Consider the following 18,764-nt stretch of genomic DNA (forward strand, 5'->3'; position numbering starts at 1 on the left):
ACTCTCTCTCCCCCTCCAATAATGTGTAAAAATGGGGACTGCCTGCCATAATGTGTAAAAATGGGGGACTCTGCCTGCCTACTGTGTAAAAAAGGGGACTCTGCTGCTGTAATGTGTAAAAAGGGAGACTCTGCCTGACGTAATGTGTAAAAGGAGCTCTGTGGTCACGCCCCTATATTTGTATATCGGGGGGCCCACAGGGATATCAGTGTACCGGGCCCCAAGATTTCTGTTGCCGGCCCTGATGTAGACAGAGGGTTACTCACCTAAACAGTATAAAGCCAGTTCATTGCCACCATAGTAACTGTGTAGTTTGCCCCATTGCGTCTGCCAGAAGTCCCCTGATGCCCCCCAAAAACACTGCATATGCCTGGATCAAAGACAAGGCCAGAAGAAAAGAAAATATAATTAGCTGAGCATATTCCTGTAGTAACATACAAGAGGTTTTCCTTTCTAAGACTCCATGGCAGCCTTGGGGTTAATCCTTGACAGCTGAGATAGACGGGTCCCCAGGATCTGGTGATCCTGTGGCCGGAGACCTAGACACGAGCATTTCTGTGGCTTCCCACGGTTCAGGGAGACTGCAGCAGCATGCAGTCTGCCTGTTGAAGCCTTGACAGAAGTCAAGTAAAATGAGAATTAAAAAATAAAAAGTAAAAAGGCTGGAGACAGCCTTAAAAGCACCCGACTCCCTCTGGCACTAATCTAAATCTGAGTTCCTGTAGAGCATAGACAGGGAGGAGCCAACTAGTAAATTCTAAAGAATTAGTGCCAGCTCCACTCGTCCACCATCTATACCCCAATGTATTCACTCCAGTGTCCCCTAGTGGATGAAAGATAAAACAGTTTACACCACCTGGAATTTAGGTATGTGTGACCCGTTCCTACAGAGCCGTAACTAGACTTTGGTGCCCTGTGCACACTCTATTTTTCCAATAGGGACATAAGGCACATGCCCTCAATGTGAAAGGGGCTTGACAAAACTGATCCCAGGGAAAGCCCCTGCGATGATGCCCCTCCTTACATTTTCTAAATATAAAAATATAAATATTTTTATTATACACACACATTTATAGAACACTGCAATGGATTTGGACATAAATCCTCTTCATACCACATTCATGGACTTAACTTGAGAACTCGTTGTTATTCAGTTACAATCCTCTTTATTAAAGAACACATTTCAATATACTGCCATACCCAGGATTCAAACCTATAACTTGATTAATTCTACTCAAACACCCTACTCACTGAGCTATTTGATCCTGCATATAAATTATGAGATTTCTAACTATATGAAGCTACTGGTACTTTGTTAAAAAAATAATAATCAGCACTGTAATTGAGCAGAAGTTTGTAGTGTGCAGCCACACAGCCAATCCTTTACATAGATCTACTCAGCCGCAATGCTGATCATTTTTTCACAAAGTACAAGGTAAGCTTTACATAGTTATAATTCTCTAGATTAGAATTATCTACCTTTCTATGCAAGGGGAGATAGCTCAATGAATAGATTGTCTGACTGCAATTCCACAGAGAGTGGGTTCAATTCCCGGGTATATTAACATCTTGAAATGTAATAAAGGACAATGTGACTGAATAATATTAGCGATGGAAGGGGTGAAGGAAGGAGACAGGGGCGGTCAGGAGATGAGGGGCTTCAGAAAGGGGGAAATCTGCAAGTGAAAGTAATTAATACAGATAATTGACAAGTGTTGCCAACAGTGCCCCCTACCCTGCAGTGCTATGTGCAGTGCCCCCTCCACACACACTAAGGGGGACATGTACTAAGCAGTGATAAAAGTGGAGAAGTGAGCCAGTGGAGAAGTTGCCCATGGCAACCAATCAGCTGCTCTGTATACTTTTATAGTATGCAAATTATAAATGTTAAATAAATGCTGATTGGATGCCATGGGCAACTTCTCCACTGGCTCACTTCTCCACTTTTATCACTGCTTAGTACATGTCCCCCTTATACCCCTTTTACACTCGCAGAAAAATCCCGGGATACTGCACGTGAACGCGCATCATCCCGGGATTGTTCTCAGTGTGAATGGGTACAGGGACAATTTCCCGGGACGAGCATCCCGGGATTTCATCCCAGGTCTCGACCAGGGTTGAACCCGGGACCGTCCCGGGAAGCTGGCAGTGTAAACGGGTATACCGGGTCAAGACGACCCGGCACCCGTTCTCTTCATAGGAGGAGGCGGTGCTTGGAGAAGATTATCTCCAAGCACCGCCTCTGGGAGACTCAGCGGTGACGTCACTGACCCGGCAATATGCCGGGTCAGCCCGCTAATGTGAAAGGGTCATTCCCGGGAATGTGTCCCGGCAAATATACCTGGACACATTCCCGGGAATGAACTTTCCTGCGAGTGTAAGGGGTATAAGTTACGGCCCTGCTTTCCTGCCTTTTTTTGTTTTTCATCTTCACCCAGGCAAGACAGAGGTCAGCCAGGGAAAGCTTTGTTTCATATGGTACCTGTGGGACTGCCCAAAGGGCTAAGCAATGATATAGGTAGTACTAGCAATGGTCTCCACTGCATAGGTAGCTCTAGCAATGTTCCTCGAAGCATATGTAGTATCATCGCGGTTTTCCGCTGCCTAGGTAGTGCTAGCACTGTTGTTCGCTGCATAGGTAGTAATAACAGTGTTCTCTGCTGCATAGGTAGTACTAGCAATGTTCTCCGCTGCATAGTTAGCACTAGCACTGTTCTCAGCTGCATACATAGCACTAGCACTGTTCTCAGCTGCATACGTAGCACTAGCACTGTTCTCCGCTGCATACGTAGCACTAGCACTGTTCTCCGCTGCATACATAGCACTAGCACTGTTCTCCGTTACATATGTAGCAGCAGCACAGTTTTCCACTGCATAGGTAGTGCTAGCACTGTTCTTCACTGCAAAGGTAGTTCTAGCACTGTTCTTCGCTGCAAAGGTAGTTCTAGCACTGTTCTTCACTGCATAGGTAGTGCTAGCACTGTTTTCCACTGCATAGCTAGTGCTAGCACTGTTCTCTGCTGCATCAGTAGTATTAGCACTGTTCTTAGCTGCAAAGTCAGCACTAGCACTGTTCTCCGCTGCATACGTAGCACTAGCACTGTTCTCTGTTGCATATGTAGCAGTAGCACAGTTTTCCACTGCAATGGTAGTGCTAGCACTGTTCTCTGTTGCATATGTAGCAGTAGCACAGTTTTCCACTGCAATGGTAGTGCTAGCACTGTTCTCTGCTGCATCGGTAGTATTAGCACTGTTCTTAGCTGCAAAGTCAGCACTAGCACTGTTCTCTGCTGCATATGTAGCACTAGCACTGTTCTCTGTTGCATATGTAGCAGTAGCACAGTTTTCCACTGCATACATAGTTCTAGCACTGTTCTTTGCTGCATAGATAGTACTAGCACTGTTCTTCACTGCATTGGTAGTGCTAGCATATAGGGGGTTGTTCAGAGTTGTTAGCAAACCAAAAAAAGCACATTAATAGGCAAAACCATGTTGCACTGCAACATGGGGCAGATGTAACATGTGCAGAGAGAGTTAGTTAGGTGGAGTGTAAAAATAAAACAGCCAGTATTTACCATGTACAGAAACAATTTAACCCACCCAAATCTAAATCTCTCTGCACATGTTACATATGCCCCACCTGCAGTGTAACAGGATTTTGCTCAATTACTTACTTTTTTTGTTTGCTAACAACTCTGAATAACCCCCTTAGGTAATACTAGCAAAGTTCTTCACTTCACAGGTAGTACTAGAAATGGTCTCCACTGCATTGATAGCGCTAGCAATGTTCCCCGCATATGTGGTATCAGCACTGTTTTCCGATGCTTAGGTAGTACCAGCACTGTTGTTCTGCACTGCCTAGGTAATTCCAGCACTGTTCACCGCTGCATAGGTAGTACCAGCACTGTTCTCCGCTGCATAGGTAGCACTAGTACTGTTCTCCGCTGCCTAGGTAGCACTAGTACTGTTCTCCGCTGCCTAGGTAGCATTAGTACTGTTCTCCGCTGCCTAGGTAGCATTAGTACTGTTCTCCGCTGCCTAGGTAGCATTAGTACTGTTCTCCGCTGCCTAGGTAGCATTAGTACTATTCTCCACTGCATAGGTAGTGCTAACACTGTTATCAGCTGCATAGGTAGCACTAGCAGTGACCAGTGCTGCCACCAGGGGGTGGTATGGCACAGCTCCTTCCCTTCACCAGCCTATCCCTCTGACATTTTCATCAGGGGAAAACTGCATAATCCCCAGAAAACTATATTTATTACAGATGTTCAGCAGCAAATCAACATAGGTCATAAATTAGATAACTTAGGGGGTAATTCCAAGTTGATCGCAGCAGGATTTTTTATAGCAATTGGGCAAAACCATGTGCACTGCAGGGGAGGCAGATATAACATGTGCAGAAAGAGTTAGATTTGGGTGGGTTATTTTATTTCTGTGCAGGGTAAATACTGGCTGCTTTATTTTTACACTGCAAATTAGATTGCAGATTGAACACACCCCACCCAAATCTATCTCTCTCTGCACATGTTATATCTGCCTCCCCTGCAGTGCACATGGTTTTGCCCAATTGCTAACAAAAATCCTGCTGCGATCAACTTGGAATTACCCCCTTAGATCAGTGCTGTCTGGCACTAATCTAAGAGAAAAAGAAAAAAATCATTTGGAAATATGCTAATCAATTGAGGAATGGGAAGTTATCATCAATAATTTTAAATGTAATAATTCTCAAACTTGGGCGGTGGGGGGCGGTACAGAAAGGGGCAGAAGTACAAATACATGTGGCTCCTGCAGGCAGATAAACATAACCACAAAATATTGAATAAAAGAAAATGCTTTAAGTCCCTATATTTAGTAGTATTCAGCTTTAGTGGTGACCGGGTCATTGTTCTGTAGTAACAGATTGCAATAGGCTAGAGTCACAAGACCTGGTCACCAGACAAAAGGGAAACCAAAGACTTGTGCTGAAATGATTTGCTGCAATACTGAGAAAAACACAACACTGCCAACATGCGCACAGTATGGGTTACAGGGTGGCCTGCATTCCGTAATATCAATCAGCATATTAAATTATTATTTCTATGGAAATGCAATAATCTGGCATGTTGTGACTTGTCACACTAAGCAGGTTGGGTAATTCTAGAGGGGCAACATCTTCTCTCTGTAAATGTTAGTAGCATGATTTGTGAATGCATGCTTGCCATTTAGTGGCTGTACAATGTGCTTATTGTAGCAGAACATATTGCTACCTAGTGCCTTGCTCCAATATCACATTTCCTTACCATGTGACCGTGTTCCTGAACGCAGCGAAAGTCAGAAGCCCTGTGCCCAACACAAAGGCTGTTTTCTTCACGGAATCCCACACCTGACCGTCCTATGTAGAGAGGCAGATACACGGTGATTTGGCACAGTAGCAGGAACATTATGTAATATACAAAATTATATCATTGTCCTGACAACAGAAATAACATACTCCAATATATTTAATGCTGAGCAACACTTATATTTTTGTGATTGCTTTCAGTAGACAGTAGAATATACTGTCATTTCTAGTACTTTTGAATGTATATTTAGCAATTTATTGACCTGTTATAAAGGTAAGTTCTACGTTAGTAATCTCTGTACTATAATCATGCAATGTTACCTGATTTCTGCGTTCAGAGAGGACGGCGGTCTCACTTTTGCCCATCTGTAAAATCCAATCAAATTGCCAGAAGAGTGAGAATTTATAGAGAGACAAAGGTACAAAAAAAATGTCTGCAATTAGAATCCATTGTTCGTGTTCTTAGAAGTCAGAAAATCTCTATTTACTGGCAAAGCTTAACAGATGCTACTATATAATTATACCATTTTGTTTTATGAAAGCTTGCCTACATGGGAAGAAATAGATGAAAGCCAGGAGTACAGGGGCACTTGTCCTGGGTCTCCCACAATATACAGTAAATGACACCTTTACATAACTATCTGCAGGAACATGTAAGGCTGCCGGTCTGCAAGCTCAGTATCGCTCAGTGATGTCACTCCTCGTTGTCGCCGGCATACACGCTTGCCGAGAAAGTGAACAACGTCGCTCAGGAAGGGTGAAAATGTGCAAGTGTGTATGCACCATAGGTAAATAATAATAATAATAATAATAATAAGCTACAGTGTAAGAAACTCACAAAACTGAGACATTTATATGATAGTAGCTCTCATTCCTCCATTGCCAGATGTCTGTGGAGCAGTCACATGGTGTGTGTGCATGCTTGCCAACTGTCCTGGTTTACAATTGTACAGCGCTGTATAAATAAATGATAATAACAGTAATAACAGTTTCCTGGGACAGTCCAGAGTTCTTGTGCTGTCCTTGGCCTGGAGATGCATGTATCATCTATCAACACGTCTGATTTCTGCTGGCACAATATCACACCCGTCTTAGTTATCATTAGCTGAGAGTGCCCAGTGTCACGTCTGTCAAAGTCGAAAAATATTGCAGTACACACATCACATACAAACTACGCACAGATGGCCTCCGTGCGCGTACTTGCTCTGCTCTGCGTGCGCATATTCGCAATTTGCGTATGGTCGCTCCCGCGGACCTGCGTATTAGCGCGTGGTATTAGTATTTACGGTAGAGTTTGTGAACGCATGGAAAAGCCATCAAAACACATTAAATATTTAATCCAAATAGTGCACAATGTACACATAGTCTCCCTGCACCACATCAGAAAGTAACAGCAGTTTAAATGGTAACAGAACAAAGGGATTCACCTTTACAGGATAGGAGGGGACAGAACAAGGTTATAAGGTGGTATTTGGTATCCAGCTGAAGGGTATTTTAAGGGTACCATTCCGGTGTTAGTTTGAGAAAGATCGCATGTTCCTGCAGATAGTTATGTGCAGGAGCAGAATATAGATATAAACTGTATTTACTGTACATTATGTATGCGGCGGGAATCCAGAGGAGACCACCCACAAGAGCAGTTGGAACAGACATCGCCCACCTATTCAAACCGACCTATGACCTCTCCTGTACTGTTAATGACCATCCCTGTGTCCAATGGACAAAGAGATTACAGTATCCATTGTGTTATGTTTTGAATGAATTGTATAAAGAGAGCCTGCAGCAGGCCTGGTCAGACACAAGACTCACAAAGTTATCTAATAGATGACCGAGGACCGGACCGGGTAGTGCGGCGAATCCAATCACATATGTACCATTGAATGTAGCCATTATTCTGTTGTATTGTATTGTTTATATTGTAACTAGAGATGAGCGCCTGACATTTTTCGGGTTTTGTGTTTTGGTTTTGGGTTCGGTTCCGCGGCCGTGTTTTGGGTTCGAACGCGTTTTGGCAAAACCTCACCGAATTTTTTTTGTCGGATTCGGGTGTGTTTTGGATTCGGGTGTTTTTTTCAAAAAACACTAAAAAACAGCTTAAATCATAGAATTTGGGGGTCATTTTGATCCCAAAGTATTATTAACCTCAAAAACCATAATTTACACTCATTTTCAGTCTATTCTGAATACCTCACACCTCACAATATTATTTTTAGTCCTAAAATTTGCACCGAGGTCGCTGTGTGAGTAAGATAAGCGACCCTAGTGGCCGACACAAACACCGGGCCCATCTAGGAGTGGCACTGCAGTGTCACGCAGGATGTCCCTTCCAAAAAACCCTCCCCAAACAGCACATGACGCAAAGAAAAAAAGAGGCGCAATGAGGTAGCTGTGTGAGTAAGATTAGCGACCCTAGTGGCCGACACAAACACCGGGCCCATCTAGGAGTGGCACTGCAGTGTCACGCAGGATGTCCCTTCCAAAAAACCCTCCCCAAACAGCACATGACGCAAAGAAAAAAAGAGGCGCAATGAGGTAGCTGACTGTGTGAGTAAGATTAGCGACCCTAGTGGCCGACACAAACACCGGGCCCATCTAGGAGTGGCACTGCAGTGTCACGCAGGATGTCCCTTCCAAAAAACCCTCCCCAATCAGCACATGATGCAAAGAAAAAGAAAAGAAAAAAGAGGTGCAAGATGGAATTGTCCTTGGGCCCTCCCACCCACCCTTATGTTGTATAAACAAAACAGGACATGCACACTTTAACCAACCCATCATTTCAGTGACAGGGTCTGCCACACGACTGTGACTGATATGACGGGTTGGTTTGGACCCCCCCCAAAAAAGAAGCAATTAATCTCTCCTTGCACAAACTGGCTCTACAGAGGCAAGATGTCCACCTCATCTTCACCCTCCGATATATCACCGTGTACATCCCCCTCCTCACAGATTATCAATTCGTCCCCACTGGAATCCACCATCTCAGCTCCCTGTGTACTTTGTGGAGGCAATTGCTGCTGGTCAATGTCTCCGCGGAGGAATTGATTATAATTCATTTTAATGAACATCATCTTCTCCACATTTTCTGGATGTAACCTCGTACGCCGATTGCTGACAAGGTGAGCGGCGGCACTAAACACTCTTTCGGAGTACACACTTGTGGGAGGGCAACTTAGGTAGAATAAAGCCAGTTTGTGCAAGGGCCTCCAAATTGCCTCTTTTTCCTGCCAGTATAAGTACGGACTGTGTGACGTGCCTACTTGGATGCGGTCACTCATATAATCCTCCACCATTCTATCAATGTTGAGAGAATCATATGCAGTGACAGTAGACGACATGTCCGTAATCGTTGTCAGGTCCTTCAGTCCGGACCAGATGTCAGCATCAGCAGTCGCTCCAGACTGCCCTGCATCACCGCCAGCGGGTGGGCTCGGAATTCTGAGCCTTTTCCTCGCACCCCCAGTTGCGGGAGAATGTGAAGGAGGAGATGTTGACAGGTCGCGTTCCGCTTGACTTGACAATTTTGTCACCAGCAGGTCTTTCAACCCCAGCAGACCTGTGTCTGCCGGAAAGAGAGATCCAAGGTAGGCTTTAAATCTAGGATCGAGCACGGTGGCCAAAATGTAGTGCTCTGATTTCAACAGATTGACCACCCGTGAATCCTTGTTAAGCGAATTAAGGGCTGCATCTACAAGTCCCACATGCCTAGCGGAATCGCTCCCTTTTAGCTCCTTCTTCAATGCCTCCAGCTTCTTCTGCAAAAGCCTGATGAGGGGAATGACCTGACTCAGGCTGGCAGTGTCTGAACTGACTTCACGTGTGGCAAGTTCAAAGGGCATCAGAACCTTGCACAACGTTGAAATCATTCTCCACTGCACTTGAGACAGGTGCATTCCACCTACTATATCGTGCTCAATTGTATAGGCTTGAATGGCCTTTTGCTGCTCCTCCAACCTCTGAAGCATATAGAGGGTTGAATTCCACCTCGTTACCACTTCTTGCTTCAGATGATGGCAGGGCAGGTTCAGTAGTTTTTGGTGGTGCTCCAGTCTTCTGTACGTGGTGCCTGTACGCCGAAAGTGTCCCGCAATTTTTCTGGCCACCGACAGCATCTCTTGCACGCCCCTGTCGTTTTTTAAAAAATTCTGCACCACCAAATTCAAGGTATGTGCAAAACATGGGACGTGCTGGAATTTGCCCATATTTAATGCACACACAATATTGCTGGCGTTGTCCGATGCCACAAATCCACAGGAGAGTCCAATTGGGGTAAGCCATTCCGCGATGATCTTCCTCAGTTGCCGTAAGAGGTTTTCAGCTGTGTGCGTATTCTGGAAAGCGGTGATACAAAGCGTAGCCTGCCTAGGAAAGAGTTGGCGTTTGCGAGATGCTGCTACTGGTGCCGCCGCTGCTGTTCTTGCGGCGGGAGTCCATACATCTACCCAGTGGGCTGTCACAGTCATATAGTCCTGACCCTGCCCTGCTCCACTTGTCCACATGTCCGTGGTTAAGTGGACATTGGGTACAACTGCATTTTTTAGGACACTGGTGAGTCTTTTTCTGACGTCCGTGTACATTCTCGGTATCGCCTGCCTAGAGAAGTGGAACCTAGATGGTATTTGGTAACGGGGGCACACTGCCTCAATAAATTGTCTAGTTCCCTGTGAACTAACGGCGGATACCGGACGCACGTCTAACACCAACATAGTTGTCAAGGACTCAGTTATCCGCTTTGCAGTAGGATGACTGCTGTGATATTTCATCTTCCTCGCAAAGGACTGTTGAACAGTCAATTGCTTACTGGAAGTAGTACAAGTGGGCTTACGACTTCCCCTCTGGGATGACCATCGACTCCCAGCGGCAACAACAGCAGCGCCAGCAGCAGTAGGCGTTACACGCAAGGATGCATCGGAGGAATCCCAGGCAGGAGAGGACTCGTCAGAATTGCCAGTGACATGGCCTGCAGGACTATTGGCATTCCTGGGGAAGGAGGAAATTGACACTGAGGGAATTGGTGGGGTGGTTTGCGTGAGCTTGGTTACAAGAGGAAGGGATTTACTGGTCAGTGGACTGCTTCCGCTGTCACCCAAAGTTTTTGAACTTGTCACTGACTTATTATGAATGCGCTGCAGGTGACGTATAAGGGAGGATGTTCCGAGGTGGTTAACGTCCTTACCCCTACTTATTACAGCTTGACAAAGGGAACACACGGCTTGACACCTGTTGTCCGCATTTCTGGTGAAATACCTCCACACCGAAGAGCTGATTTTTTTGGTATTTTCACCTGGCATGTCAACGGCCATATTCCTCCCACGGACAACAGGTGTCTCCCCGGGTGCCTGACTTAAACAAACCACCTCACCATCAGAATCCTCCTGGTCAATTTCCTCCCCAGCGCCAGCAACACCCATATCCTCCTCATCCTGGTGTACTTCAACACTGACATCTTCAATCTGACTATCAGGAACTGGACTGCGGGTGCTCCTTCCAGCACTTGCAGGGGGCGTGCAAATGGTGGAAGGCGCATGCTCTTCACGTCCAGTGTTGGGAAGGTCAGGCATCGCAACCGACACAATTGGACTCTCCTTGTGGATTTGGGATTTCGAAGAATGCACAGTTCTTTGCTGTGCTGCTTTTGCCAGCTTGAGTCTTTTCATTTTTCTAGCGAGAGGCTGAGTGCTTCCATCCTCATGTGAAGCTGAACCACTAGCCATGAACATAGGCCAGGGCCTCAGCCGTTCCTTGCCACTCCGTGTGGTAAATGGCATATTGGCAAGTTTACGCTTCTCCTCCGACAATTTTATTTTAGGTTTTGGAGTCCTTTTTTTACTGATATTTGGTGTTTTGGATTTGACATGCTCTGTACTATGACATTGGGCATCGGCCTTGGCAGACGACGTTGCTGGCATTTCATCGTCTCGGCCATGACTAGTGGCAGCAGCTTCAGCACGAGGTGGAAGTGGATCTTGATCTTTCCCTAATTTTGGAACCTCAACATTTTTGTTCTCCATATTTTAATAGGCACAACTAAAAGGCACCTCAGGTAAACAATGGAGATGGATGGATTGGATACTAGTATACAATTATGGACGGGCTGCCGAGTGCCGACACAGAGGTAGCCACAGCCGTGAACTACCGCACTGTACTGTGTCTGCTGCTAATATATAGACTGGTTGATAAAGAGATAGTATACTCGTAACTAGTATGTATGTATAAAGAAAGAAAAAAAAACCACGGTTAGGTGGTATATACAATTATGGACGGGCTGCCGAGTGCCGACACAGAGGTAGCCACAGCCGTGAACTACCGCACTGTACTGTGTCTGCTGCTAATATATAGACTGGTTGATAAAGAGATAGTATACTCGTAACTAGTATGTATGTATAAAGAAAGAAAAAAAAACCACGGTTAGGTGGTATATACAATTATGGACGGGCTGCCGAGTGCCGACACAGAGGTAGCCACAGCCGTGAACTACCGCACTGTACTGTGTCTGCTGCTAATATATAGACTGGTTGATAAAGAGATAGTATACTCGTAACTAGTATGTATGTATAAAGAAAGAAAAAAAAACCACGGTTAGGTGGTATATACAATTATGGACGGGCTGCCGAGTGCCGACACAGAGGTAGCCACAGCCGTGAACTACCGCACTGTACTGTGTCTGCTGCTAATATATAGACTGGTTGATAAAGAGATAGTATACTCGTAACTAGTATGTATGTATAAAGAAAGAAAAAAAAACCACGGTTAGGTGGTATATACAATTATGGACGGGCTGCCGAGTGCCGACACAGAGGTAGCCACAGCCGTGAACTACCGCACTGTACTGTGTCTGCTGCTAATATATAGACTGGTTGATAAAGAGATAGTATACTCGTAACTAGTATGTATGTATAAAGAAAGAAAAAAAAACCACGGTTAGGTGGTATATACAATTATGGACGGGCTGCCGAGTGCCGACACAGAGGTAGCCACAGCCGTGAACTACCGCACTGTACTGTGTCTGCTGCTAATATATAGACTGGTTGATAAAGAGATAGTATACTCGTAACTAGTATGTATGTATAAAGAAAGAAAAAAAAACCACGGTTAGGTGGTATATACAATTATGGACGGGCTGCCGAGTGCCGACACAGAGGTAGCCACAGCCGTGAACTACCGCACTGTACTGTGTCTGCTGCTAATATATAGACTGGTTGATAAAGAGATAGTATACTCGTAACTAGTATGTATGTATAAAGAAAGAAAAAAAAAACACGGTTAGGTGGTATATACAATTATGGACGGGCTGCCGAGTGCCGACACAGAGGTAGCCACAGCCGTGAACTACCGCACTGTACTGTGTCTGCTGCTAATATATAGACTGGTTGATAAAGAGATAGTATACTCGTAACTAGTATGTATGTATAAAGAAAGAAAAAAAAACCACGGTTAGGTGGTATATACAATTATGGACGGGCTGCCGAGTGCCGACACAGAGGTAGCCACAGCCGTGAACTACCGCACTGTACTGTGTCTGCTGCTAATATAGACTGGTTGATAAAGAGATAGTATACTCGTAACTAGTATGTATGTATAAAGAAAGAAAAAAAAACCACGGTTAGGTGGTATATACAATTATGGACGGGCTGCCGAGTGCCGACACAGAGGTAGCCACAGCCGTGAACTACCGCACTGTACTGTGTCTGCTGCTAATATAGACTGGTTGATAAAGAGATAGTATACTACTAATATTATATATACTGGTGGTCAGGTCACTGGTCACTAGTCACACTGGCAGTGGCACTCCTGCAGCAAAAGTGTGCACTGTTTAATTTTAATATAATATTATGTACTCCTGGCTCCTGCTATAACCTATAACTGGCACTGCAGTAGTGCTCCCCAGTCTCCCCCACAATTATAAGCTGTGTGAGCTGAGCAGTCAGACAGATATATAATATATATAGATGATGCAGCACACTGGCCTGAGCCTGAGCAGTGCACACAGATATGGTATGTGACTGACTGAGTCACTGTGTGTATCGCTTTTTTCAGGCAGAGAACGGATATATTAAATAAACTGCACTGTGTGTCTGGTGGTCACTCACTATATAATATATTATGTACTCCTGGCTCCTGCTATAACCTATAACTGGCACTGCAGTAGTGCTCCCCAGTCTCCCCCACAATTATAAGCTGTGTGAGCTGAGCAGTCAGACAGATATATATAATATTATATATAGATAATAGATGATGCAGCACACTGGCCTGAGCCTGAGCAGTGCACACAGATATGGTATGTGACTGAGTCACTGTGTGCTGTGTATCGCTTTTTTCAGGCAGAGAACGGATTATAAATAAAACTGGTGGTCACTATCAGCAAAACTCTGCACTGTACTGAGTACTCCTAATGCTCCCCAAAATTAGTAAATCAAGTGTCTCTCTAATCTATTCTAAACGGAGAGGACGCCAGCCACGTCCTCTCCCTATCAATCTCAATGCACGTGTGAAAATGGCGGCGACGCGCGGCTCCTTATATAGAATCCGAGTCTCGCGATAGAATCCGAGCCTCGCGAGAATCCGACAGCGTCATGATGACGTTCGGGCGCGCTCGGGTTAACCGAGCAAGGCGGGAAGATCCGAGTCGCTCGGACCCGTGAAAAAAAACATGAAGTTCTGGCGGGTTCGGATTCAGAGAAACCGAACCCGCTCATCTCTAATTGTAACCCCCTTTCAGCAATAATACGCTGTGGTGTCGGAACCCAGTGGTTTAACTACAGACTGGTGTCGTGTCTTTCTTTCCCTGCTAAGGTTTAAAGTGTAATAGCATCGCACTGCATTGCTGCATAAGGTTTAAAGTGTATTCATTGGGTGTGTACGCGTTGTGTGTACTTTGTACCATCAGTGCGGCGTTTGTACGCAAAGTCCGTACACGGTACGGGACTCTGTACGCTAACAGCGTAAAAGGTGCGTAGAGTGTGTATTAAGTTTAGCGGCCGCAGCGGCTCCATGGAAAAGTGTATTTAAAGTGTGTATAAGGTATAGCTTTTCATTCCTGTATATAAATCAGCATTATCAACTGGGGGCTCCGTCCGGTTTTCCACATACTCACAGCCTAACAGGTCACAGCAGACTTAATCTATCAGCAAAAGGGTGGACAGAAAGTATCCTACGTATCCTTTTCCTGGTCGATGGATGCACTGAAAACCTTATTTATTTGCTGATTAGATGGCGTCTGCTCTGTATGATTTGTAGAGATGCTGGTAGAACCCGTAAGGTAAACAGAAAAAAAGCTATTTAAAAATCTGTGAAAAAATTTTTTGGTGCCAAAAGCGTACACAGCACCCATACTCTTTGTATACCCTCACATTGTTGCCATAACACAGATTGCTAGACTCATTTAGATCTGTGTGAAACCGGAGATATTTGTTGCTATATAGTTAAAACTAAAATAAATATTTAAGGAAGTAAGAGTAAAGCACAAACACAGTCTGGCCTAGTTGTAAAGGTTTATACAGAAAGAAACTGTGTTGTGTTTAGTGGGCAATAGTAGTTTTATTGCTCACATTTAGAGTTGTATGATTTGTGCTATTGCGGATGTACGGTTTTGTACACGTGTCTCGGACAAAGTACGGAACTGCACACGCGGCGTAAGAGACACGCACGGTTGCGTGTTTACGCAAATTGCGTAAGAGTACGGGCGCTAAGTAGTGATGTGCACCGGACATTTTTCGGGTTTTGTGTTTTGGTTTTGGATTCGGTTCCGCGGCCGTGTTTTGGATTCGGACGCGTTTTGGCAAAACCTCCCTGAAAATTTTTTGTCGGATTCGGGTGTGTTTTGGATTTGGTTTTTTTTTTACAAAAAAACCTCAAAAACAGCTTAAATCATAGAATTTGGGGGTCATTTTGATCCCATAGTATTATTAACCTCAATAACCATAATTTTCACTCATTTTCAGTCTATTCTGAACACCTCACACTTCACAATATTATTTTTAGTCCTAAAATTTGCACCGAGGTCGCTGGATGGCTAAGCTAAGCGACCCAAGTGGCCGACACAAACACCTGGCCCATCTAGGAGTGGCACTGCAGTGTCAGGCAGGATGGCACTTCAAAAAAATTGTCCCCAAACAGCACATGATGCAAAGAAAAAAAAGAGGCGCACCAAGGTCGCTGTGTGACTAAGCTAAGCGACACAAGTGGCCGACACAAACACCTGGCCCATCTAGAAGTGGCACTGCAGTGTCAGGCAGGATGGCACTTCCAAAAAAATTGTCCCCAAACAGCACATGATGCAAAGAAAAATGAAAGAAAAAAGAGGTGCAAGATGGAATTGTCCTTGGGCCCTCCCACCCACCCTTATGTTGTATAAACAGGACATGCACACTTTAACGAACCCATCATTTCAGCGACAGGGTCTGCCACACGACTGTGACTGAAATGACTGGTTGGTTTGGGCCCCCACCAAAAAAAAGAAGCAATCAATCTCTCCTTGCACAAACTGGCTCTACAGAGGCAAGATGTCCACCTCATCATCATCCTCCGATTCCTCACCCCTTTCACTGTGTACATCCCCCTCCATACAGATTATTAATTCGTCCCCACTGGAATCCACCATCTCAGGTCCCTGTGTACTTTCTGGAGGCAATTGCTGCTGGTGAATGTCTCCACGGAGGAATTGATTATAATTCATTTTGATGAACATCATCTTCTCCACATTTTCTGGAAGTAACCTTGTACGCCGATTGCTGACAAGGTGAGCGGCTGCACTAAACACTCTTTCGGAGTACACACTGGAGGGAGGGCAACTTAGGTAGAATAAAGCCAGTTTGTGCAAGGACCTCCAAACCTCCAGGACCTCCAAACCTCCAGACCTCCAAACCTTTCCTGCCAGTATACGTACGGACTGTCTGACGTGCCTACTTGGATGCGGTCACTCATATAATCCTCCACCATTCTTTCAATGGTGAGAGAATCATATGCAGTGACAGTAGACGACATGTCAGTAATCGTTGGCAGGTCCTTCAGTCCGGACCAGATGTCAGCACTCGCTCCAGACTGCCCTGCATCACCGCCAGCGGGTGGGCTCGGAATTCTTAGCCTTTTCCTCGCACCCCCAGTTGCGGGAGAATGTGAAGGAGGAGATGTTGACGGGTCACGTTCCGCTTGACTTGACAATTTTCTCACCAGCAGGTCTTTGAACCTCTGCAGACTTGTGTCTGCCGGAAAGAGAGATACAACGTAGGTTTTAAATCTGCTCCACTTGTCCACATGTCCGTGGTTAAGTGGACATTGGGTACAACTGCATTTTTTAGGACACTGGTGAGTCTTTTTCTGAGGTCTGTGTACATTTTCGGTATCGCCTGCCTAGAGAAATGGAACCTAGATGGTATTTGGTACCGGGGACACAGTACCTCAATCAAGTCTCTAGTTGCCTCTGAATTAACGGTGGATACCGGAACCACGTTTCTCACCGCCCAGGCTGCCAAGGCCTGAGTTATCTGCTTTGCAGCAGGATGACTGCTGTGATATTTCATCTTCCTCGCAAAGGACTGTTGGACAGTCAATTGCTTACTGGAAGTAGTACAAGTGGTCTTCCGACTTCCCCTCTGGGATGACGATCGACTCCCAGCAGCAACAACAGCAGCGCCAGCAGCAGTAGGCGTTACACTCAAGGATGCATCGGAGGAATCCCAGGCAGGAGAGGACTCGTCAGACTTGACAGCGACATGGCCTGCAGGACTATTGGCTTTCCTGGGTAAGGAGGAAATTGACACTGAGGGAGTTGGTGGTGTGGTTTGCAGGAGCTTGGTTACAAGAGGAAGGGATTTAGTGGTCAGTGGACTCCTTCCGCTGTCACCCAAAGTTTTTGAACTTGTCACTGACTTATGATGAATGCGGTCCAGGTGACGTATAAGGGAGGATGTTCCGAGGGGGTTAACGTCCTTACCCCTACTTATTACAGCTTGACAAAGGCAACACCCGGCTTGACACCTGTTGTCCGCATTTGTGTTGAAATAATTCCACACCGAAGAGCTGATTTTTTTTGTATTTTGACCAGGCATGTCAATGGCCATATTCGTCCAACGGACAACAGGTGTCTCCCCGGGTGCCTGACTTAAACAAACCACCTCACCATCAGAATCCTCCTTGTCAATTTCCTCCCCAGCGCCAGCAACACCCATATCCTCATCCTGGTGTACTTCAACAGTGACATCTTCAATTTGACTATCAGGAACTGGACTGCGGGTGCTCCTTCCAGCACTTGCAAGGGGCGTGCAAATGGTGGAAGGCGCAAGCTCTTCCCGTCCAGTGTTGGGAAGGTCAGGCATCGCAACTGACACAATTGGACTCTCCTTGGGGATTTGTGATTTAGAAGAACGCACAGTTCTTTGCTGTGCTTTTGCCAGCTTAAGTCTTTTCATTTTTCTAGCGAGAGGATGAGTGCTTCCATCCTCATGTGAATCTGAACCACTAGCCATGAACATAGGCCAGGGCCTCAGCCGTTCCTTGCCACTCTGTGTCGTAAATGGCATATTGGCAAGTTTACGCTTCTCATTAGACGCTTTCAATTTTGATTTTTGGATCATTTTACTGAATTTTTGTTTTTTGGATTTTACATGCTCTCTACTATGACATTGGGCATCGGCCTTGGCAGACGACGTTGATGGCATTTCATCGTCTCGGCCATGACTAGTGGCAGCAGCTTCAGCACGAGGTGGAAGTGGATCTTGATCTTTCCCTATTTTAACCTCCACATTTTTGTTCTCCATTTTTTAATGTGTGGAATTATATGCCAGTATCAATAGCACTGGCCTACTACTATATATACTGCGCACAACTGAAATGCACCACAGGTATGGATGGATAGTATACTTGACGACACAGAGGTAGGTAGAGCAGTGGCCTACTGTACCGTACTGCTATATATATTATATACTGGTGGTCAGCAAACTGTGCAAAACTGAAATGCACCACAGGTATGGATGGATAGTATACTTGACAACACAGAGGTAGGTACAGCAGTGGCCTACTGTACCGTACTGCTATATATATTATATACTGGTGGTCAGCAAACTGTGCAAAACTGAAATGCACCACAGGTATGGATGGATAGTATACTTGACGACACAGAGGTAGGTACAGCAGTGGCCTACTGTACCGTACTGCTATATATATTATATACTGGTGGTCAGCAAACTGTGCAAAACTGAAATGCACCACAGGTATGGATGGATAGTATACTTGACGACACAGAGGTAGGTACAGCAGTGGCCTACTGTACCGTACTGCTATATATATTATATACTGGTGGTCAGCAAACTGTGCAAAACTGAAATGCACCACAGGTATGGATGGATAGTATACTTGACGACACAGAGGTAGGTACAGCAGTGGCCTACTGTACCGTACTGCTATATATATTATATACTGGTGGTCAGCAAACTGTGCAAAACTGAAATGC

The 18,764-nt window shown here is 45.3% G+C and overlaps 1 protein-coding gene across 2 annotated transcripts in view; it reads right to left on the minus strand.

Moving 5' to 3' along the window:
- FAXDC2 (fatty acid hydroxylase domain containing 2) overlaps positions 1-18,764 on the minus strand; it is a 76,763-nt gene that overhangs the window by 25,992 nt on the left and 32,007 nt on the right. For both annotated transcript variants that reach the window (XM_063928366.1, XM_063928365.1), the window contains exons 2-4: positions 5,642-5,686; positions 5,280-5,371; positions 267-370 (exon numbers count right to left, since the gene is read on the minus strand). In XM_063928366.1, coding sequence (XP_063784436.1) covers positions 267-370; positions 5,280-5,371; positions 5,642-5,686 — 241 coding nt within the window. The remainder of the gene's footprint in view (positions 1-266; positions 371-5,279; positions 5,372-5,641; positions 5,687-18,764) is intronic.

This window comes from Pseudophryne corroboree, chromosome 6 (genome assembly GCF_028390025.1).
Source record: "Pseudophryne corroboree isolate aPseCor3 chromosome 6, aPseCor3.hap2, whole genome shotgun sequence".
NCBI classification, from domain to species: domain Eukaryota; kingdom Metazoa; phylum Chordata; class Amphibia; order Anura; family Myobatrachidae; genus Pseudophryne; species Pseudophryne corroboree.